The sequence below is a fragment of the Chaetodon auriga genome, chromosome 3, assembly GCF_051107435.1.
Source record: "Chaetodon auriga isolate fChaAug3 chromosome 3, fChaAug3.hap1, whole genome shotgun sequence".
NCBI classification, from domain to species: domain Eukaryota; kingdom Metazoa; phylum Chordata; class Actinopteri; order Chaetodontiformes; family Chaetodontidae; genus Chaetodon; species Chaetodon auriga.
This window is the reverse complement of record NC_135076.1, coordinates 26,165,276-26,188,099: the sequence shown is the minus strand read 5'-3', so window position 1 is coordinate 26,188,099 and position 22,824 is coordinate 26,165,276. Positions and strand designations below refer to the sequence as shown.

Sequence of the window (22,824 nt, the reverse complement as noted above, 5' to 3'; positions counted from 1 at the left end):
CATTAAACATTTTGTCGCTGTCTGACATTTCAAAAGACGCCTTCAGCTGCTGCGTTCACTGTCCCCCTGAGAGCAAACTGCTGACACACAGCCCTGCTTTCCACTGTTGTGGTCTTGCCCTCTTAAAACACACTGATGTGACACTCCCATGCTTAATGTGGTTTCAACAAACATACACTTTTCTGCGTAATATGCCATTTATAGTCGCTACCTCTTCATCGCTTTCACTGTTCAGATTTTAACTCTGCAGCTCACACCGAGGCCAGTAATAATACCATTCAAAGGGATTCAAATCCTATAATAACAATGAGTAGCACAATAATAGCTCTCTCTCTCTCTCGGCAGACATTTTGACTTGAGCAGGTAAAACACAGGTAGGCGTAAATGATATTGATGATTTCGTTCCATCTAGGTTTGCAAGCACCATCTCAAAGCTTGTCAGAATACTTCCTGTTCCTGTTTATCCCATGTTTTGTTTATCCAATCCTCCATTTAGGACTAATTATACAGAAAATACTGTAAATATTAGAAAGTAGTGAGTTCTATTCCTCCTGAAAATGCAGGGAAATCTTGCACATTTTATAAAGTGGAATATGTTCCATTATTATTGTTGTTGTTGTTGTTGTTGTTGTTGTTGTTGTTGTTGTTGTTGGGACTCATTATGGCAAAGGTGTCCTTTGCAGTTTTCTTGTAGGCTAAAGTTAAAGTGTATCGCTGCCGTTCAGGATTAACTTTACAGGCCGCAGTTTAAGGTGTAATTTGGTCATATGAATCAATATAAAGTATTTTCTGTGTCGGTGTTCAGATTCATACGATGACACCGTGAATTACAGGAAGTTACTGTTTAAACTGCGGGTGTTACCACGAAAAGAAGTGAAGCGACGGACCGAAGCTCCAGTCTGGAGATAAGGGGGTCTACGTGCCGGACGTCTTGTCCCGGTCCGACTCGGCCTGGCAGACGGAAAGTAGCGGTTTCCACCCAGCAGGGCGGGACCGGGCCGGAGCACGAACAGGCGGAGTGAAAGTGCACACGTGGACACCTGAGACCGACGCGCACTCCAGCCAATGACAGCACGCACCGATGACGCCACTCATCCCTGCCATCCAATGGGATGCTTTATTGGTGGTAAAAGCCTAAAATGTTTGGAGACGGAAAGATTGGAAGAAAAAAAAAAAGAAAAGAAAACGTTGTGAAACGGGTCCGGAGGCTGCTGGGAGTCGGAGGAGATAGCTGATGTTTACTTCGTGACTTCCCGAAGAACAGAGGGGATAAATCTGGATGTTGTCACGGGGAAAAAAAAGATTTGCGTGATGAGAAAATGAAGGTGTTTTGATTTATTTTTTTGGCTCAACGTACTTCGCAACTTTTCATCTCCAGGAACAAACACACTTGGGTAAGACCCCCCTTTTTCCTTTCTACTGTGAAGGAATTTTGAGATACTGTTTCCTGTACAGGAGCTTCATAATGCATTATATCAATTTTTATTTTTACATTATACTGTAAACTAATAAGGTCTGATGTTCACATTCAGGCTCAGTAAACCACAGCTTCATGTTGATCTCTGCAGCCCTGCTTGTTTTAATTATCTGACGGTAACGTATTAAGCGACTCGTGCGTTTTTATCAGGTTAACGGACCTTTTAATCTCTATTCATAAGCTCTGCAGCCTTTGACTGCTGTGCCAGAGTAAATAACAAAGAGAGCTTCCTGGCAGGTCATGAATGTCCTTAAAAAAATGTTTTTTCCAGGTATACACTTAATTATAAACGGTATCACCAGCAAATTTAAAAAAAAAAAAAAAAAAACAGAAAAAACCACATATGCCTTCACAATTATTCCACTAAGCTCAGCTGATGTCAACACGAGCTCTGAATGCAAAAATGATGCAAAAAGTGATGCATTTGATTAACTCTCAGTCTTATCCCTTCATGTATGGGAAGTAAAAGTCCTGCATCCAAAATAAAGTAAAAATAATAGCAGCAGCACTTAAAGGTATCAGGAGCTGTAACGTAGCTGACTCATCCTGTACAATGACCTCTGTGGATCATTATTATTGATGCTTCAACACCTAAGCAGTACTTAAATGTTATGACTGGTCAAGGTGGTGCTAATTTGACCTGTGTTAAACTGTGTCTGGTCGTTTGATTTCTAACAATGATGGCCTTCCTGTGGCTCCTCCACTCACCTCAGAGGTGGTGTTTCTATCCCCAGCTCCTCCCGTAGGCCAGCACCTCGACGTGGAGCTTGCTGGTGAATAAATATGAAAGAGGAGCAAGTGCATTGTTTTCCTTTGGTTGAAGTATAAAGTAATATCTCAAAGCTGCACTCTGTAAAAGTACCTCACAATTGTACTTGTGTAAATGATCCAAGTTCCTTTCCACCATCGAGTATAATGAAATGTGTGATCGTTCCCTCATATGAAAATGCGTGGGAGCCGCTGCATGTGGAAACAAGGCTGCACAGATGTTGTTGTTGACACTGGGAGTAAAAACCGAAGTCTTCAGCAGCATGGAGTGACACGAGGGAGCGATCGCCATGGTGACTGAAGTGTTTTCCTCCCTCTGAAGAGGCTGCACAGGCGAAGGGCCGACGGACACAGATGAGCTCAGTTTAACATCTCAAACAATCCCTTTTTATTGAGTGTCCTCCTTCAAAAAGGTCCCTTTGTTGTGACCAGAATATCGTCATCTCCATCACAAAAGGGAGTGCAGCCACACACCTCATTCTGATTCTCACTCTTGATGTCGCTCCTGTTTTGCTGCCAGAGTTTAAAAAGCATCAAACAGTCAGACAGGTTTCTAAAGCATCTGCATCCTCTTTTAAGTAATTTCATATTTACAGTGAAACCACGAGGAGGCATGAACATGTGGCTGACTTTGAAGTAGCAGCTTTGTTTGTTTCGGACCCTTTTTCTTGTATTGGAGATACGTTTTGTTCCCTTGAGAGAGCAAACATGTGGCTGCACACAGCAGATGGTGACTGATGGACTGCATCCACCGACACCAGCGCGCATCAATCACGCTCAGGTTTGCTTGGAAAGGAAATAATGGCAAATCATTAAGAGCACATAATTCAATCAATGTGTAATCCAGTCATGACAACTGCTCTGTTGTATAATGCAGGACTGGGTCTCGTATGTGAAGGTTAAAGTGCGAGCCACGCGGCGCTCTAACAGGTTTCTTTCCACATCCAGACACACTTCTACCAAGGTCAGCTGAGGGCCCGTCGCCAGCACACACACTAATTATGTCTAATTATGCTGTTGAACTAAATTGCAGGCACTCCTCCGCTTTTCCCTTCACATTTCTTATTCCTTCTCTTTTGCCAGCCAAGCTAAAAATACTGTATATGCCACTGGAAGAACACTTTGTCTAAAATATATGCCAAATTATAGTGTTTGTGTTGACACTTTTTATTACCTGCGTTTTACTTCCTGATGTAATATAGAGGCAGTAGTGAGAGTAAAACCCTGATTCATGTCAAAGGAAACATCTGTTTTCTGCTGTTTTGCGAGAAGAAATCACATTTTCTTAGACCACTGAGATGTCAGCAATTTTGGTGCAATTGCAGTTATCCATAACGACCACTAATAGATTTGTCTCCTGTGTGATTCAGGTGTCGTGAGTCATGGGAAGCTTCAAGGGCCACGCGCTCCCCGGAAGCTTCTTTCTGGTGGCTGGGATCTGGTGGATAGGGAAGCACTCGCTCTGGTACGCCACCCGCAGGAACAAGAATATCGGTTCCACTCGGCTGGCCAGCAGAGCCTCGCAGCGCCGCCTGGAGATCATTGAAAGCTCTGTCATACTCTTCTTCTCTTTTTTTGGTATGTACACAGGTCTTTCTATTTGGCCAGCAGACATTAACAGGAAAAGTGATATGAGTGATATGATCTCATAAGAAACAACTGAGGTTTTGTCTGCTTAAATCCAGCACACATGAAAGCAATTTAAAGAGACTTTAATGACTGTATGTGAGTAAAGAGTGACACAAATACGAGCTCACAGTGTTGCCTCTTTGATTAAGGAGATCTGAGTGTTTCCTCTGCTGTGCTCCCCAGGGATGATGGCCGAGCAGTTTTTGGCAGATGGACCCAAACTGCAGCTGTACGACTTTGCAGAGAAACACTGGGAGAATCTGATGAACTGGCAGCACGCCACCATGTATCTGTTCTTTGGTCTGGCTGGGACTGTGACTCTCATCATTCACACCACAGAGGCTGCACCGCTGGCACTGGATAGGCTAATGCTGGCTATCGCTTTCTTTAATGAAGGTAAGAGAAATGACATTTCTATTGTCCGGCATTCATTTTGACATGTGGGTATACATTTTGTAATCTAGTTACTTCATTTTTTTTCAAATGAGATGAGGTAGCCTGCAGTTTTCCCATGTACCCCCAGTAACTGCAGAACTGTATGCTGGCTTGATTAGACCATGGACACACTGCATGTACATAAGTCCCTCAAAAAGGAGCACATGAATGCATATTTACAGCCGAGCCATTCGACAGTTTGACAAACTAACAAATGTCAGCAAGTAACTAAAAACCAATAAAAGGTTAAAAACAGACTTCTTGTCTGTATTTCTGCTGATGACTGTCTCTTTGCTCGGGCAGGATTTCTTTTCCTCTACCACCTCCATGGCAGGAGTATGCTGGACGTCCATGTTCATCAGCTCCTTCTTTACGCCATCTTTGGTGATGCTCTTGTTACCTTCCTGGAGGTCTTCCACCGAGGTAACATTATCCTGGAGCTGCTGCGCTGCACCCTCACTCTCCTGCAGGGAAGCTGGTTCTGGCAGGTAAACGTGAATTTGTGCATGTTTGAGCAGATGTTTACGGCAGTGCTTAATAACTCCTGACATCGCTTTCTCTTTGCCCAAAGATTGGTTTTGTGCTGTACCCTCCTCACGGCCCTGAGTGGGACCTGAATGATCATAACAACATGATGTTCATCACCATGTGTTACTCCTGGCACCTCGCCTTCGCCATGCTCGTCGTGAGCGTGCTCTACTGCACCGTCAGCTGGTAAAAACCTGCTCCGCACCAGATGTGGAAGTCTTGCAGAAGTCATACAATCACCCTCTCTCATATCAGTTTATATCACGTGTGACTGTGGTGTTTTGTTGTGCTTTCTCTGTAGTGTGGTTCGCTCCAGATTGAAGAGGACTCCTCCGATGGAAATGGGACTTCTGAAGCCCAGGGAGAGGGATCCAGAGTCAGAGGACGAGATTTTATGAAGAGGACTGTTCTACATCTACATTGTGACTCATGTATATCACAGTTAAATCAGGGATATGATGTTGGCAGTTCGAGCAGCAGTACAACTATCAGAAATAATCAATATTTATATGAAATATTAGAATTTAACGTGCATTAAATTCACCGTGGGGCACCACTCCAACAAAGGCAAAACAAAAGGCAATTAACTAATTCAGTCCCTTTTTTTTAGGTTGCTCCTGTTCTTGACTCGTGTACAGTGGCCTTAATTCTTCATCCACACAAACTATTCACACAACTATTCCTTTGGAAAGGAAGGTTTATTAAACCACCAACAACACACAACTATTAACATACAAATGAATGAATAAATGCAGTGAATACAGCTATAAACAGCTAATGAATGCATGAATGAAATCATGAATTCAGTGACAGACAGTTAATGACTGAAGACAGTAACTGCTTTACCGGGGACTCAGTATCACAGGAAAAGTTAAGTGTGGCCTGGTGGTGCAGATGGTCAGGAGAGTCATTGCTCAGGAGGAGGAGGAGGAGGAGGAGGAGGAGGAGGAGCAGCAGCAGCAGTGCCTTTCCTTTCACTGTGGCCTGATACCTTTCATAAACTCTGTCATGTCACTTTTTCAATATTCATTTGCACAAACGGTATACGTGGACATGAACTCATGAGGGAAAGCTTTTTTATGGATTGCATGCTTTTCATTTGACTTGCCAAACTTTTCTTTGTCAGACATTTTGGTGTTCAGCAGCTCGTGATGAAAACAATCATATACTGTGTTACTTGAAAGCATGTCTTAAAGTCTTTTATGTAGCTTTTTAATTTTGTAATGTTCAGAGGTTGAGTCACACATGTGAGTCAAATACAACTGTCAAAAAATAATAATTTTATTAAAATTGTTTCAATGTTTTGCTATTGGACTTAATTACAGATTATATTATGGTTGTTATTGTTGTTTATGCATTTCTTCTTTTTTGCTGTATTTATTCGGTGCGTCTTAAGGGACTGCAGGGACAAAAATATTTGTCAGTGGTACATAACATGAAACAGTTTATAGTGACGCTCTTCTGTCATTTCTGTCATTTGAAAAGTTATAATAGGACTATCTGCAGAATTTATTCTTTGTGAGACTTGATGAGATGACCAAAATCATGCATGTTTCACCATAAATCTTATTTCTCATTTCTCACTGTATTAGTGAAATCACAACATGTCACATTAACAACAAACGATCACTCAGATCTTTTGATCAGGAGACAGAAATAGCTTGATTTGGCTGATAAATTCCCCCTGCAGACTTATTTTTGTAAGGACAACACAATACGTATCTGACGACAGGCGTCAACAAAGATCGTCTGTGTTCAAGAGGACGATCACTCGGCTCTTAAAAACGTGTCATGTCTGACACTGTTAACTTTAATACTGAAGCTTTGCTTCCCGCAGACTCCCTTTGTTTACAACAAATAATCTGATATATCTGCAAACTTGAAATAACTGTATATAATTAGACCTGCAAGTAACGATTGTTTTTATTATTGACCAATGCCACAGGTCTTTTCTGGATTAACTAATAAACAAATGATGTATAAAATGTCACAAAATAGTGAAAAATGTCAATTGGGTGCTCAATTTAGCAGAAATATTCAATTCATTAACTATTCATTAATTATCAGATAAAACAGAAAAAAGCGAATCCTCAGAACTGGAAACCTTAATAATGTTTCGCCTTGTTGCAAAAAAATAAACTAAATATTTAAGATAAATTAAGTGTTTAAGGCTGAATCTTATTTTTCCTTTATAACTCTCTATAATCAGACTAAAGTTGGTGAACTTTTCCCTGTTGTGCTGTAAACTTAAGTTACGTAGCAGACAAAAAAAGATCAGAGTGAGAGCTCACTGCTGCTTCTCCGCTCGTGACTAACCCGAAGTCATCCACCTGGCCAGGTAAGATACCTGACAGGTCCTCAACCACGTGACGGTATTGTCAATCCGCACAGATTTGAGGAAACCGGCAAATTTCCTCTCTGGCTCCAGGAAACAACCAGAAACCTTCAGCAGTCCAGTCAACACTGAGGGATCTCCGGCTATGGATAAATTAAAGTCGGTGTTAAACGGCGAGGAGGCGCGCAGAGATGACCGAACTGTTTTAGAGGTAAAACCTGAGCACTGACTTCAGCCTCACGCTGTTTAAACTCTAACCTCACCTGTGTGTTAATTTCTTAAACTCTGTCCATGCAGGCTGTCAATGAAGCGTCTACCTTGGGCTGGGGCACACGTGTGAAGGGATTCATCGGCTGTTTCGTGGTCGGGGCCGCGTGCACCGTTTTGGTAAGGGTCTATAATCATTTCTGTGATCATCTCCTGTTGCCGTGTTGAGCTCCATACAATGAGGAAGAGCGCACAGTGGCCTTACTGGTTCTTCTGGCCCTGAGGAATGCAGTGATGTGAAGCTTGGCAGCACCCTGCCTTCAGCCGCAGCTCAGAGATGAAACCTGCACTTTCTGAGCCAGAAAACCACCAACCGTCCGTCTGCATGTCTGTCTTTGCAGGGGGTGTGCGTGCTCTTCATCCCCAGGGTGGGGCTCACTCTCTTCATTGTGTTTTACACTTTTGGAAACATATGTGCTCTGTGCAGGTCAGTGTCACGACGAGAAGAGCGAATCACATTCAAGCAGCTGCTGGTGAAACTGATGTTTTATTTTAAGGAGGGATTTGTGTTATATGACCAGCAGTTAGCATTAATGTGGGCAAAGTATTCATATTTCATATTGACTTTTAAAAGTATTTTACATGTTTGTTTGTTTTTTTTCTTTTGTCCCACAGCACCATGTTCCTGATGGGGCCGCTGAAGCAGCTGAAAAGGATGTGTGACAAAACAAGAGCGCTGGCCACCATAATCATGATTGTGAGTGCACGAAAGTGATTTCCAAGAGCTTCTCAAAGGCAGCTGGACTTGCTTCAGGTTCTAGAAGACGTTTCTCGTCTCATCCAAGACGCCTCCTCAGTTGTAACCGAGTGGAGGGGAGTCCCAGGCGTCTATCCTCTTGCAGGATCGTTCACACCTTGGGAGTCGCTGGACCACCTCCTCTGTACAGTGATGGTGACGTAGATGCCGTCTTTCACTCCTCTTTCAAACCATTGGTCTTGTATGGCCAAAATAAGTACATTATTGTCCTCATATGAGTGTCCCTGGTCCTGAAGATGTAGGTGGAGTCTTGTCCTCAGGTCAAGACTCAGCAGTCCAACAACATCTTGAACAGAGGAGGTAGCCTGTGACACCACTTATCAGCCACTTGCAATGCTTAACACTCATTCACACCATGACTCATGTGACCTTAATGACTCACATGACGTTCAGGTGGGTCAATGACTCACATGTGACCTCAGCGACTCCCATGGTGTGAATGATCCTCCAATAGGATGAATGCCTGGGACTCCCCACCAGCCAGTTAGACCTGATTAAGCCTCTTGGATGAGAGGCGAAACATCTTCTGGAGCTGCAGGTGAGTCCAGTTGCCTTTGCAAAGCATTTAGAAGTACCATGACCTGGATGAATAAGAGCGAGAGATTGCTGATTTTTCCTTTTGGTCTGTTTCATGCATATACAACCTAATTTACCATCAGTCTGCAGCGATTTAAAGGGAAATTAATAAGGAAAATATGATGACATTAACCTGGATGTAACACTGAGGACTTTGTGTACTTGTTCCTTATTTAAAGATGGTCAAGCACAAAAAAATGTCACAAAAGTTTCTGATGCAAATGAAAAATTCAAAGGAAATCATGTCAAACCCCTCTTTAAATGGGATTAAGCGCACTGTGGAATCATTCTCTCATCACTGATGACGGATGAGGGCCAAACATCCACCAGTATGTTTAAAAAGCTCCATGTTGTTCTTTACATGTGTCCCGTTCATCCCTCCAGACGTGCCTTGTGTTGACCCTCTGTGCAGCCTTCTGGGTGAGCGAGCTCATCATCTTTTCTAACTAAGAACGTGATGCAGTGATGAAGGATGATCTCTCACAGCCAGCAGTTTGTTTTTTCTTACAGTGGAAGAACTTTGGACTCGCTTTGTTATTTTGCATCTTGCAAGTCTTGTCGTTTACCTGGTGAGTCACAGTTTGTCTTCAGGGATTTTGGTCTGAAATGAAGATAAAATGGTGACAGAAAATGTGCTTTGTTTGCAGGTACAGTCTGTCGTACATCCCGTTTGTGAGGTTCGTCGTTTAAACACCATTTATTCAAAACAGCTGCAGAAATGTTCAGAATTAAAACGTCATTTGCAGCCTGTCTGGACGTCTGATGTGTGTGAATTATACTTTCCAGGGAGGCGATATTGAGGATGGTGTCCATCTGCTTGAAGTGAGTCTTTGTGCGGTGGCTTCCGGCTGGATGACGTGTTTTTTAGGACTGAAGTGACTGAAACAGCCTCGTCATGGTTCTGCTTCAGAGTCTGCGACTCTTCCTGCAGCACATACGCACATGTTTTATCTCCAAAGATGCTTCTGTTTCTGCTTTGTGTGTCATTCAATGAGCTGATTGATTGTTGGTATGTATTGATCACTTGTACCAGTTTTAATGAGCGTGGGCTTGATTTGTAATATGTGTAAATATTTGTAATAAATTAATGTTTTAATGGTTTCGTAAATGAGTGCAGCGTCATTATTTCTGTGTAAGACTTCTATAAAGAGAGTCTTCCAATTTTAAAATGTTCTATGATCTGAATAACATTTATGTGAAGCACAAACATAATTTACAAGCTCAGATCCTACAAATGCCTGTGCAGTAATAATCTGGCATAGCTGTGGCACCTTTAAGCCTTCAGATGATGACATGATTGTGATGCAGTTGACTTTTTCATGTATTGAAATGTTTTTCACATTCACAGCATTAATGCTGAAAAGTATATAGTATTTACTCAAGTAGAGTACTTGTCTGAGGTTCCTTTAGCCTGTATAGTATTCCATTATATACCACATCTACTTCAGTGCAACTCAGAGGAAAATAATTGCTCTATACTTCATGTACTGTGTTATATTGTAATGTTAATATGTGTGCAATAGATAATATACGTATTTTATATATAACGACCATGATTAGCGTATAAAATACGATTTAAATCAGCTCAGAACTTGTTTTAAATGATCTCTGTACTTCTAACATACAGTATCCGGGTGATGTAAGTCTTATTAACAGTAGCCTATTTGAAATCTTAAAAAAAATATGTATATTAGCAAATACTGCAAATGCACGGGAAGTTGTCCGGCGTGTTTTAATGTATTTTAAAAATAGACTTTGACCGGGCGCGCGGGTTCTGTGACGCGCCTTTTTCCCGGCGTCACGTGACCCAACCAGGAAGTGAAGCTGGACTTGATGTCAACTGAGGACTCGCTTGTCTGTACATGTCTGTGCTGAAGCAGGTTCGGTGTGTCTGTGTTAACTCTGTCGGTCCGGAAACATGTCAGACATTTTCTTAAGGATAAAAAACAGCGTAGCAGCGAAAAAGAAGACGACTGTCGCTCAGAGCGACTTGCAGCAGTGGGGTTTGAGAGGTATGGAGGCTCGTTAACTTAGTGAAGTCAAGTAAAGTTATTAACCATACTTCAGCTGTCTTCATTCATTCAGCGAGGTACCGTGAACCAGCTACCGGGTGCTCTTTAAGCTATCTTAAATACTTGTCTTCAGTGTTTTTTCTCCCAGACTCATAATTTTGACGGATCTCCTACTTGACCTAATTTCCATCAGATAATCTGCACTGCTCTGCTCTGAACCAGCCCCAGCTTTGCTAACCTGGACCGTTGTCTCCTCACAGGGATCCAGCTGAGGCCTTACCAGCTGGACGGTGTCCGCTGGTTAACCCAGTGCCTGCAGAACCAGCAGGGATGTATTCTAGGAGATGAGATGGGTTTGGGAAAGACCTGCCAGGTGTGAGCTCCATCAGTGTCTCTAATGGACCATTTCTTTTAAAAACACATATGAACAACTGGTCACTGTGGCTGATACAGATGTTTTTTTTGCTTGATTGAAATTCCTCTGCATGTCTATTTTCCACTGGCTCCTGTTTCACGTCACTGAAACGCACTAACTTATCCCCCTTTTTTAACTGCAGACATCTTGACTTGTTCCAAAAACAGGCAGTACTAATAATGTTAAAGTGAGTCGTGACGGTGTGATGGAGAGCCAGCATGCACAATATCAGGACCCTGCAGCTAAATGGAACTGAGCCACAACTGATTTTATTATTCACATCTGTGTCCTTTTCCTACTGTGACATATCAAAATATGCTCAGAGAAAAGGGTTTTCAGTACCTGTCCTGGTTTACACTCCTCAGTATATAATTATGTTCCTGTTTTAAAGCTGATGTGAGCAGTCGATTAATTGATTCGTCAAACTACAGAATAGTAATCGAGCGTATCGCTCATTTAAATCATGTTTCAAGCCAAATTCCTACCAAATTCTCCGGCATCACATGAGAAAAGTGTGACGGACATTTTCCACTATGATGATTAAAATAGTCACGACAGCCAAAAGCTAATGAGCACAAATAAATATCCTCCATAACATCCATGGATATCACCTCCACTGAAGGAAAGGGAAATCTGTGTCACGTCTCTAGAGATGATCTGAGGAGGTGCACAGGTGGAGGGAGTTCCAGCAGTAAAGGCTGAGTTTAATGAATTATGTCTGCTGGATCGCTGGAGTGGCTCTCTGGCACATGTGATGGAGTTGGAAATTCTCCTCTAAGAACTGGCAGATTGAACAAGAAACTATTGTCATCAGTTTTTATATGGGTCTGTCCTGCATACCAGTCACATTTTTTTAAGCAAACGTGGCCCAAAACAGATTAATATATCGTGCACACATGACTGAGACTGGTCATAGTAGCCGTGACGAGTTGTACAGCTGGACGGCAGGTTTTTCAATTCCCGCCTCATGAAACACGCAGACACTGTGACCTGCTGTGTAAGAACTGCATATTGTATGTCAAGAATTCATCATTTGTCCCTTCAGACGATCTCTCTGCTGGTCTACATGTCAGGAGCTCTCGGGAAGAAAGGTCCCTTCTTGGTGCTGAGTCCACTGTCCGTCATGGAGAACTGGAGAAAGGAGTTGGAGAGGTACAGTCACGTTCATATACGAGTCTCCATCGATTCTCCACGGTCCACTCATAACACCGCCAGTAAGCTACATGTATAACATCCTGTGTTTTACAGCTTCGCCCCGTCTCTGACCGTGCTGTGCTACAAGGGGGACAAAGAGAGACGAGCTGAGCTTCAGAGGGAAACAGACACTCAGGACTTTCACGTTCTGCTCACCACGTACGAGGTCTGTGGCTGCTTCACGAGATCGAAATGAGCTAAAGGTTCATTTGTGTTGAAACTGACCTCTCTGCTTTTATCTTTTCATTTCCAGCTGTGTCTCAAAGATGCTTCATTCTTGAGACGGTGAGTGTGTTCTGACTTACGGTGGAGTTATGTGACTGTGGTATATGTACTGTGAAGCAGTAGAGACATGTCCACTGGTGGTTTGGGCAGCAGGGCTGCTCACCTTGTTCAGCTCTAAGCTGCTTTACCTGCATTAATTCCATGTTTCCATGTAATCAAATCAGTGCTTCTTCGCTCTGCTGCTCAGGTGGAAGTGGAACGTGCTTGTGGTGGATGAAGCTCACAGACTGAAGAATCAGGAGTCACTACTGCACAAAACCTTGACCCAGGTACTGAGCTGCACCTGGTTTGGGCTGCCAAGCGCTCATCTCTCCAGCTGTTGGCATTGTTTTTAATGTTTAACGTGCGCTGTGCAGTTCTCAGTTGGCTTCAGAGTCCTGCTGACGGGGACCCCCATCCAGAACAACCTGCAGGAGCTGTACTCCCTGCTGAGCTTCATTCAGCCCAGCATCTTCGCAGCTGATGAGACGGACGACTTCGTCAGCTCTTACTCCAATGTGCAGAGTCAGGCTGCTGTCGGTAGGACAGACATCGTTTGATCATCACATGACAAAGTGTGGATTATATTCGGCACAAGTGTTGATGTTTGTGTTTATCCAGGTGTTCAGTGTGCAGCATTTTGTAAGATGTGCATGTGGGATGTGTTTGATGAACTGTGCATGTTGTGGAAACTGCTCGTTAAATCAACGCTGGCACGCTGTGTCCATCACACCGTGTGTCTGTGTGCAGCTGCTGAGCTGCAGAGTGTCCTGGAGCCCTTCCTGCTCCGTAGAGTCAAGTCAGAGGTGGCTGTTGATCTGCCGAAGAAGACGGAGCTGGTGGTGTACCACGGCATGTCGGCTCTGCAGAAGATGTACTACAAAGCCCTCCTGATGAAGGATCTGGGTGAGACGTCTGCACTGTTGGTGTATCACATGAAGGATGCTGGATACCTGCATTGATATTTAAGAGCTAAAAATGATATCAGCCAACAGTATTTTTAATTTAAACACATAAGCAGTCAATCTTTATACAGATCCCACATATTTGATCTGTTAAAGAATTGTGACCAGGACACATACAGAGTGACCTCATGGAAGTTTGGCTTCCATCCAAATTTTAACCAAATTTTGAGAAAATCAGCAAAAGAAAACATGAATGAATGCTTGTTTCCATCCACTACCTTTCTGCGATTATTAGGAGTTAGTTCATGGAGAGAAGCAGGAGGTGGCGCCAATTTTCCACTTAGAAAATAAAAATACCATTGGAGGAGAAGAGTTAAAGCTCAAACGTCGAGAACACGATGGAAACCTTTCTGTTTGTTTTCTGTATTAATGTGAGGAAGGTCACATCAGATGTGTGTGGAGCGATGAGGAGGCCTTTTAATGAGTGGAAGCAGCTGCTGCTTCTTCTTCTAGTGATTTTAAAAGGAGTTTCATTCTCTCCTTTCGTGCTTTAACTCTTTTGAAAAGGCAAAAACAACCTCAAAGGAGCGTAAAAACTTTTTTTTTTTTTTTTTTATTTTGCCGCCTCCATCAACCTTTTCGAGGGCGGTACTTCAGAATGTGCATAAAAATCTGTCGTTGGAACGACGGTTCTCATGAATCTGTTTTCAGAGGCTTTTGGAAATGAGCAGGGAAACAAGAACCGGCTGCTGAACATCTTGATGAACCTGAGAAAGTGTGTTGACCACCCGTACCTGTTTGACGGTGAGATGTGCTCTCTGATGAATGAATGAATGCACAACCAGTCTCATCTCATCAGCTGTTAATGGGACACAGAGGCACATGTTAGACTTCTGTTCCCTTTGTTCTGGGTAGGCGTGGAACCGGAGCCTTTTGAGATGGGGGAACATCTCATTGAAGCCAGTGGGAAACTTTGCCTTTTGGACAGCATGCTCACGTACCTTCACAACGGGTTAGTCATCTGTTATTGGGCTCCACCTAGTGGCAGTTTAGGCTCGTCCTCACTGCTGATGTGACTGAAATGTTTTTTTTAAGTCACGTTTTCCTCCGCTAAGATCATCTTATGTTCTTTCTCTCTGCATGTTTGTGGTGAAGGGGCCACCGGGTCCTGCTGTTCTCTCAGATGACGAGGATGCTGGACATACTTCAGGATTACATGGAGTACAGAGGTGAACGGGGGTGCCAGCACCTCTTACTCTGCCTGACTTTAACTCTCTGATGTTTCAGAACATCACAATCAATTATCCCAACATTTAACATGTATTTCCATCTTGACAGTCCAATTCTAATCCTTTAAACAGCCTATTACAGTCTTTACATTCTGCACTTTTAATTATGTTTCCAGCTGTGTGTTTTTAATTTCTCTAAATTGAGCTTTTCTCTTCAGGTTATAGCTACGAACGTCTGGATGGATCCGTCCGAGGGGAGGAACGAAATCTGGCGGTGAAGAACTTCAGCAGCAAAGACATCTTTGTGTTTCTACTCAGCACTAAAGCAGGTGAGCCAAGAGTTTGAACAGGAAGGCAGACTGTGTCGTTGTTGTGCAGGATTAAACTGGACATTATCAGCTAACAATATTGTGCTTAATAATGTATTTGCATGTTTTAATTACTATTGTTTGCTACTATTTTATGGTGAGTTATCCTATGCATCACAAACATCTTTAATTTTGCAGCCTCTTTTCTCATATAACCTGCTCATAGACACAGAGTTTCTGTAGTAAGTAAGGTAAAAATAATCGTTAAAGACTTTGTAAGTGATTAAATGCATCCTCTAAATGACGCTGTGGCAAGTTTGGAGATATCAGGGTAAGGTGAGATGATAAGTCAGCAGGGACTGAGCTACACTTGCAAGCTTTTCTGCATATCTAAATCTATAGCTGGGCTCATAGACGTAGCTGAGAGGAAAGGGAGCTGATGGCAGAGATAAGAGCTGTGGCAGGATGACACATGGTGGAAATAAGGCCAGCGACTTCTCTTAGCATGTTTTATGCACAGAAACTTCGAAGAGGAAACTGATTTCCTCTAACTTCTGTGTGTAATTCTTCACGCTAAATTAATAAATGAGTATGCAAATAATGAGGCTACATTCACACTAATGCATGTTTTTGTTTCAAACCCTGTTTTAAAACGGAAACGTAGCCTCAGTGTAAAAATGATGTGCACGCTGTTCTCAGGCCTTTTGGCTTCCTAACACGCCGTCTTTGCAGGGGGAGTGGGCTTGAACCTCACCGCTGCCGACACGGTCATTTTCATAGACAGCGACTTCAACCCTCAAAATGACCTGCAGGCTGCTGCACGCTGCCATCGGATTGGGCAGAACAGGTGATGTGTATGAATAGTTATTCCAAGCGTGTTTTACCTGTAAAGGTCAGTTTACTCACCAGATGATGCCACTGAGGTTTCTGTAGTTTGGCTTGAACGAGCACTCCGCTGATTTACCATCGTCCTCCTGTAAGAGCAACTATTTTCCCACGTATGCAGTAGTACTCCCCAACACCTGTTAACAGACTGATGTGTACAATCAGCTGAGTTCCCTTGAAAGACTTCAGATATTTGTCAGAAAACCTGCTTTATAAACAGAGGCCATGGAGCTTGATAGATAAAGGCATTCAATAGGCTCTAATGAAAGACGCTGTTGCAGCTTCATTATGGGAACTGAAGCCTAACCGACACTGTGCAGGGCTCTGAAACTCAGCCTCTGCTGCCTCTGCTGCCTTGATATCTGTGTGTTCTGTTAGAACCCCTTTAATCTTCGACTGACACTCACTTACTGCAGACCTGTGAAGGTGGTCCGGCTTCTGGCCAGAGACACTGTGGAGGAGATCATGTACTCCCGTGCTGTGTCCAAGCTGCACCTCACCAACACTGTTATAGAAGAAGGACGCTTCTCTTTGCTGGACCAGGCTCAGTCAGCTGCTGCAGGACTGCAGGTTTGTGAACGTCTCTGAATCCTGCAGTCTCCACTTCCTGTGTCTCTGTCCACGTTCATACAAGCCCCCTCCAGCTGTCTTTTTTTGTTTGACCGTTTCCACTCATGGCTCACGCTTCCTGTCCCCTGCAGCTCAGTGAGATCTTGAAGTTTGGGGTAGATAAGCTTTTGTCTTCAGAGGAGAGCTCCGTACAGGATGTGGAGCTGGAGAAGATCCTCGGTCCGTCACGTGACGGTCAGTGGGCGGATGAAGAAGATTCCACCTCGCTCAGAGAGGAGGAAGAGGAGGAGGAGAACAGCTCGGACTCTGACGGGCCGAGTATGTTCCAGTACAGACTGATAATCGCGTCCTCTGTTGTTGAACAGGTTCTTCTGGCCTGTAAACATCTCACTTTTGCTTTTGGTTCTCATTTCATGTGTGTGGTTCATATATACCTTTCCAAACATGAGTAGAAGGTACTCTGTTACTCACCGCCGTGCTGTCCCATCCTTCAGACCACATGTACTGCTTTGAGGGCAAAGACTACAGCAGGGACCCCAGCGCCGACGACCAGAAGAGCTTCGACCGTTTGCTGGAGGATCAGCTGGCCGAGTTCCAGAAGGCTGCAGGAGAGGGACGAGCTCTCAGACACAAAGCCGGAGTAAGAGGGTGTCTCCTTCGCTTCCAGCTGATGTTTTTAGATCTGAACACTGGATTTATTCGTGAAAAAACAAGAGGATGCACAACATTGTTGTTTCAGGTCAATGTGCATGTTGAATAATGTATGTAGGGCACTTTTGTTTATTCTCATCTTTGAAGGACTTCACCTCACTGATCTCAGCCTCCATCTTCTAGACAGCAGCTTTCATTTAGGACATGATGGTGGGTGCAAAACCCACTGAATCAGGTCACACCTCATACCTGTATTTCGGTTTCTCTTTCATGTCTTTGTGTGTTTATGGCACACTGACTTGTTAGTTATGTCAGAATGCACATACATACATACATACATACATACATACATACATACATACATACACACATACATCCGCCCAGCTCACACAGAACCACAAGTCATTTCATTTCACATTGGAAACAAACAACTCAGTCTTCTGTCCCAAAATCAGGACAGCTCAAGTTATTTTGTAATCCAGAAAAAATATCAGACTGAAGGAGAATTTACTAAAAAGAGTAACCCTTAAATCATCTTATGATGAACGATGAAACATGAAGTGGATTTTATCGTCTGTTTCACCTAAATCACCTAATATCCTTTATCCAATCATGCGTTCACAAAGTGGTGAACCTCGCTCCGTCCTCCGTTGTGAACGACTGAGCCTTTCGAGGATGTATCCCAAGTTTTTTGGAATCTGTGTTGTACCTGAACGCAGCTTTGCACGCAACATGTTTAACTTTAGGTTAAATTCTGCGTCACAGAAGTATTTTAGGTTTATTCCAAACATCAACAGACCACCTTTCCTTCCTTTATAAATACAGATTTCCCCTCACTAATCCTCGTATGTCCATGCCAAACAAACTAAGATTTATACACTAAAGTCAGGAAGTGACAGGTGACAACAAAATGAAAATGCCTTGAATATTGCGTACACCGCTTGAAACCAGAAATCAGACAAACCCACGTCTGCCATGTTAGGATGCAGTATTTAATGGAGTAAACGGTCATGGTGAGTAGACATATTTAACTACTGCATGTGAGTAACTGACTTTGTGTGTGTGCTCCCAGGCTTCCCTGTCGGTAGCTCTTGGGATTCCAACGAGGAAGAGGAAGCCTCTTACTGAGGCTGAGCTGGAGCTGAGGCGCCAGAGACGAGAGGAGGCTGCAGCCAAGAGAGCCAAACTTCAGGAGGACATGAAGAAGAAGCAACAAGAGCAGAAATACAAGAAAAAGTACAGATTTGTCAGTTTGCATTTTCTTCTTCGGCTCTCGCTGACGTCACCTTCTAACCGGCGTGTTCTTCTTCGTGCAGAATGGCGTGGTGGGAGTCGTGCGGCTACAGGTCACGCTGCCTGCCGTCTGTGGACAGCGAAGAAGAAGAAGAAGAAGAGGAGGACGCCAGCAGCGTGTGCTCCACAGACTCCGACAGCACGGACATCCACTACGTTCTGGGCGACGTCACTCGTCCTCACGCCGCTCAGGGAAACGCCATCATCGTCCACTGTGTTGGTACGAAACCTGTCTTACTTTATCGCTACATAGCAGCATCGCACTTTGCATGATGGAGTGATAAAGAGGTGATAAGGTGGCGCCCCTTCAGCACTTCTTCTATGCTCATTTTTGTGTAGATGACTCAGGCCGGTGGGGAAGGGGAGGCTTGTTCACAGCTCTAGAGGTGAGATCAGATGAGCCACCAAAGCAGTATGAACTGGCTGGCAAGATGAAAGGTACGATTAAGCATAACTTCAAAGAGAATTACTACTCATGCCGTTAAAGGTCTCCATCTGGAAAGATCTTTAATGGCATGAATAAAGCCTGAAAATGTTATTTCTTTCAGATTTGGATCTTGGAAACGTGCTGCTCTTCCCCATAGATGACAAACAGTCCAGACTCGAGGGTCAGGATCAGGTACGCTCTGTTTAAATTAAACTGCACAAAGATGCTGAAAACTGCCTGGAAATGCTTGTTCCACGATCACACATCGCTGCTTCTTCGCAGCAGCAGCAGCAGCGCTCATCCTCTGGGTGTGGGTTTATGTGTGGTGGCAGAGTGGCAACCCTGAAAGTGAGAATGATAAGGTGTCGACCTGTTTCGATCTCCTTCCTGTCACCTCAGTTGGCCCTGATAGTGGCACAGCAGCGAGACAAAGCCAACAACTTGTCTGGGATCCTCCTGACGGCTCTGGACGAAGGCCTGAAGAAGATTTACGCTGCAGCCAAAAGAAACAAGGGTACAAACACTGAGCATTCAAGTCATTCAACAAACACTTAATACACCCTCAGTTTCAAGTTGATTGCCGAATGTGAATTTGTAGAATCAAGACTTCTTTAAAGGTGAGTCATCCGTGCTTAACTCAACATCTCATGTAATCGCCAGAACCCCAGTTTCGGGGTGTTTTGTGTCACATCTTTACTCTCTCTGGGCTCAATATTCAAATCCTGCACCTCTGTGGAAACACAGCACAACCGCAGCTGCAAGTGGTAAATCATAAAAAAGGAAAAATTCAAGTTGTATTTCACCATGCTCTACGTATTGAACTGTTTACATTTTCACAGGCTGCACAAACGCTGCACTTCAGTGGACTTTTCACTGAATTCATGGTCTCAGCATGTTCATCCAAGGTTTTCCAGTCACACTGAGCAGCGCAGAATTTAATCTTTTTTTACAGGATCTGGTTTATTTTTGCCAGAATTTTAAATGAGACATGTGGAGTCTTGATGAAATATCACTATTTTAAGGTCTCAGAGGGTTAATAACACATTAATAATTGAGCCTCTGTGAGGGCACAAAGAAAGGAGGAGCATGAAATGTCTGATTATTGTCAGACTTGACTGACGGGATGTGCAGGACACGCTCCGAGTTATGTCGCTGGCGTCACCGTGTGTGCACAGACAAATTCTTGCAAACACAATTAGCAGAGAACAATACTCCGACTTTCCCTCAGGTGCTGCACAATAGAGGAGCTGCTTGGAACATCTGGGGCTAAACATGCTGGTTTGCTTCTGTCTTTGTTCCCCTCGCAGTGTTTCTTGGTAACAGACACTTCAGACTTTTCTGCAGCATCAGCGACAGCCGCCCCGCCTCCTTCTGCTCGAGCAGATCGTAAACATAGGAAGTGGTCCAGCCGTGCCAGCCCTCACCGGCTGTTTCTCTGAATTAGCTTCTTTTTTTTTTTTTTTTTTTTCCAACTAGAAAAACAGACGACAGTAACTAAACTGTGAAACCTGTTTTACAGTTAACAAAGACAAAGGGTTTCACTCAGCACACCTTGCAGCTTAAGAAGCTCCAGTAGATGTTCCCACATTCTCCTGCTCCTCTTCCTCTGGTTTTATAAGCCAGTTTCTCAAATAAAATACAGGATGCCACCCCCAGAAGGTCTGCAGGAGTCCAGTCAATAAAAGTTGAATCAAAGCTAACAGTAGCATCCTCTGGATATGGGTCTCATCTACACAGTTTTGCACAGAAATAGTCTGAATAAGTGTTTCCAGGTATCTCAAACAAACACTCAGCATTAAAAACAGGTGTCTGGAACGTCTGATGATTCAGTTTGTGTTGTAATGGAGAAAAATGCTTCTGTCCTTTCAGCTTTAGAAGTGTGAGATTTTCTAGATGAGACACTGGCGGTTCGGCTTTACGTGCTTAGATTTTGAGGATGTGAGATGTTTCGCTTGCAGGTATTTAAATAAGTGGGGGGTTTTTTGCACAGCTTATCAGATGCCGTTCACATGGAGGTCCTTCGTGAAAGATGGTGGAGAGAGTGATTGAAGGAGGGTTAGAAATGTTGGTGATGTATTAATGTTGATCATGTTTACATGTTTGCCAGTCATCGAGATGAGACTGACTCATTCTTTTCCAGCGGATCAGCTGTTTGACTTCCTGTTAATCACTCTGTCTGACTGCATTTTTTAATTCTCCGTGCCAGAGAATTAAAAAGATCCTGCTTTCTCTCCACAACCATAATAAGCTTATTTTAGCCACTCTTTGCAGCCTTATCAGCAGTTAATTTATTAGATTTTTGACCTCAAACGCAGCAGATCTCTTTATTCTGTTGCATCAACTCTTTGATTCAGATTTATCTCATTTAAGATTTCATTTGTTTTTATCTCTGTTTTTTGTTGTTTAGAGCTTGTGTAGCTCATGATTTTTCCTCTAATGTATCCCGTTAACACATCCCATCTCGTGCAGGCATTGGTTTGATCTTGATCTGGCCTGTTTCAATTTCGTTATCTGTCTTAGTCCCCGAACATCCCAGCTTCATCTTTATATGAGTCCGTCTGTGTCTTCTGTGCGTGCCTATCAGTTATATACTGCTGCTGCTCTCTGAATATCTTTATGTTTTTTTCCCACAAAGCGAGTGTTCACCTCCCTCGCATCGGACACGCCACCAAAGGCTTCAACTGGTACGGCACAGAGAGGCTGATCAGGAAACACCTGGCCTCCAGAGGCATCCCCACGTTCATGTATCTTTGAAAGGCTTCAGCGGATAAAATCTGAAAAGGATTTTTTTTTCTCAGAATCAGTTTCTCTGAAAGTTGTTTTCTCTTAACTCGGCTGACAGATATTATCACAGCAGAGCAGCGAAGAACACAGCTCCACCTCAGACATCCACCGCTGCCGCCTCAGCATCCTCCACTCAAACGCAGTTGCGTAACTCAAGCGGGTCGCCCGACGCGACGGCAGCAGAGACCCCCGGCCCCTCGGCTCCCGCCCGGAGCCCCGGCCCCGCGGAGCTCCCCAGCTTCATGAAGGGAGTCCGGGTTTTCTTCTACAACCTGCCCGCATCAGAGAGGAAGAGGCTGGCACGCTACCTGATCACATATCCTTTCAGACTGGACGTCTTCATCGCAGCACTGAGCTGATAAGCTGCAGCTATCACGTGTGAGATAATTGGTGTCAAAGCACGTTTTCAACTTTATCTTCCCAGGTCAGGTGTTGAAATTATGAATATTACCTAATTGGCTCCTGTTTGGGAACACCTGCAGCGTTTGTGTGCGTTCACGTGCGCTCCTTAGCTGCAGTGCACTTATGATGGAGACGAGGAGGACATCATGAGTCCGGAGGTCACCCACGTCGTCGCAGAGGTGGAGAACAGGATCCACACACAGGTGAGTGTCACGCCCAAGCCCACTGATACCGATCTGACCTCTGACCTTGTTTCCACTGATAGACCGCAGTTCGGAGCCCAGCAGCAGGATTCGGTTCTTAACTGAGCCGATGTGATGTGTGTGAACAGGAGCTCCGGGATCTGGTCTGTCAGTACGCTCAGGCTGTCCCCGTGCAGAAGGACTGGCTGGAGTCCTGCTTCTCCAGACAGCGGAGAGTCGACACCGAAGCGTTCCTGCATCAGCTCTGATGACGCCCACATTCATTGTTTTTAAATCTCTTTTTTTAAAATGACCTTTTGTATGAAGCTGGAGTGAAATGTGTGAGCGGCGGCTTGAAAACGCACCAAATGTCAAATCGTTTGAAGACAGTTTGCACTCATTGATTTATAATCGACTGGAGGAGTAAATAAAGAAAACACACCTCTCTGCACTGCTGTGTGTGTCCATGTCTTACTCACGTTGTGTGGATGTAAATCTGTTCACAGTGACACTGTGGGGACCTTATGTCCT

General features: G+C 43.8%; 3 protein-coding genes across 4 annotated transcripts; all 3 read left to right on the top strand.

The window, feature by feature from the left end:
• Positions 1 to 1,177: 1,177 nt before the first annotated feature.
• tmem45a (transmembrane protein 45a) lies at positions 1,178 to 6,156 on the top strand. 2 transcript variants are annotated; one of them, XM_076722416.1, is made up of 7 exons: positions 2,798 to 3,026; positions 3,123 to 3,209; positions 3,616 to 3,823; positions 4,058 to 4,270; positions 4,613 to 4,797; positions 4,881 to 5,023; positions 5,139 to 6,156. In XM_076722416.1, exons 3-7 carry the CDS (start codon positions 3,628 to 3,630, stop codon positions 5,233 to 5,235), a joined length of 834 nt encoding a protein of 277 aa, XP_076578531.1. In that variant the 5' UTR covers positions 2,798 to 3,026; positions 3,123 to 3,209; positions 3,616 to 3,627; the 3' UTR covers positions 5,236 to 6,156. The 2 variants fall into 2 exon arrangements, with proteins under 2 accessions (XP_076578522.1, XP_076578531.1); XM_076722407.1 differs by lacking the exons at positions 2,798 to 3,026; positions 3,123 to 3,209 and adding an exon at positions 1,178 to 1,394.
• A 1,065-nt stretch (positions 6,157 to 7,221) lies between these two features.
• On the top strand, positions 7,222 to 9,815 carry sft2d2a (SFT2 domain containing 2a). Its single transcript, XM_076727006.1, has 8 exons — positions 7,222 to 7,383; positions 7,470 to 7,559; positions 7,781 to 7,866; positions 8,055 to 8,136; positions 9,157 to 9,192; positions 9,283 to 9,341; positions 9,420 to 9,449; positions 9,559 to 9,815. Exons 1-8 carry the CDS (start codon positions 7,318 to 7,320, stop codon positions 9,596 to 9,598), a joined length of 489 nt encoding a protein of 162 aa, XP_076583121.1. The 5' UTR covers positions 7,222 to 7,317; the 3' UTR covers positions 9,599 to 9,815.
• A 757-nt stretch (positions 9,816 to 10,572) lies between these two features.
• Positions 10,573 to 22,744, top strand: chd1l (chromodomain helicase DNA binding protein 1-like). Its single transcript, XM_076727211.1, has 25 exons — positions 10,573 to 10,784; positions 11,045 to 11,157; positions 12,245 to 12,351; positions 12,448 to 12,559; positions 12,647 to 12,678; positions 12,866 to 12,947; positions 13,035 to 13,197; positions 13,408 to 13,563; positions 14,274 to 14,366; positions 14,478 to 14,574; positions 14,718 to 14,791; positions 15,010 to 15,120; positions 15,832 to 15,946; positions 16,401 to 16,554; positions 16,686 to 16,872; positions 17,049 to 17,194; positions 18,278 to 18,441; positions 18,522 to 18,718; positions 18,838 to 18,936; positions 19,047 to 19,117; positions 19,325 to 19,439; positions 21,561 to 21,669; positions 21,768 to 22,025; positions 22,233 to 22,314; positions 22,443 to 22,744. Exons 1-25 carry the CDS (start codon positions 10,691 to 10,693, stop codon positions 22,560 to 22,562), a joined length of 3,051 nt encoding a protein of 1,016 aa, XP_076583326.1. The 5' UTR covers positions 10,573 to 10,690; the 3' UTR covers positions 22,563 to 22,744.
• Positions 22,745 to 22,824: the final 80 nt, after the last annotated feature.

Bases quoted from the DNA above. Each gene is read 5' to 3' on its own strand.
- tmem45a (XM_076722407.1), top strand. From the start codon at position 3,628: ATGGGAAGCTTCAAGGGCCACGCGCTCCCCGGAAGCTTCTTTCTGGTG. The intron at 3,824-4,057 runs GTATGTACACAG...TGTGCTCCCCAG, and splicing joins ACTCTTCTTCTCTTTTTTTG to GGATGATGGCCGAGCAGTTT. The intron at 4,798-4,880 runs GTAAACGTGAAT...CTTTGCCCAAAG, and splicing joins AGGGAAGCTGGTTCTGGCAG to ATTGGTTTTGTGCTGTACCC.
- sft2d2a (XM_076727006.1), top strand. From the start codon at position 7,318: ATGGATAAATTAAAGTCGGTGTTAAACGGCGAGGAGGCGCGCAGAGAT. The intron at 7,384-7,469 runs GTAAAACCTGAG...CTGTCCATGCAG, and splicing joins ATGACCGAACTGTTTTAGAG to GCTGTCAATGAAGCGTCTAC. The intron at 8,137-9,156 runs GTGAGTGCACGA...TCATCCCTCCAG, and splicing joins TGGCCACCATAATCATGATT to ACGTGCCTTGTGTTGACCCT.
- chd1l (XM_076727211.1), top strand. From the start codon at position 10,691: ATGTCAGACATTTTCTTAAGGATAAAAAACAGCGTAGCAGCGAAAAAG. The intron at 14,575-14,717 runs GTTAGTCATCTG...TTTGTGGTGAAG, and splicing joins CTCACGTACCTTCACAACGG to GGGCCACCGGGTCCTGCTGT. The intron at 19,440-21,560 runs GTACAAACACTG...TTTCCCACAAAG, and splicing joins TGCAGCCAAAAGAAACAAGG to CGAGTGTTCACCTCCCTCGC.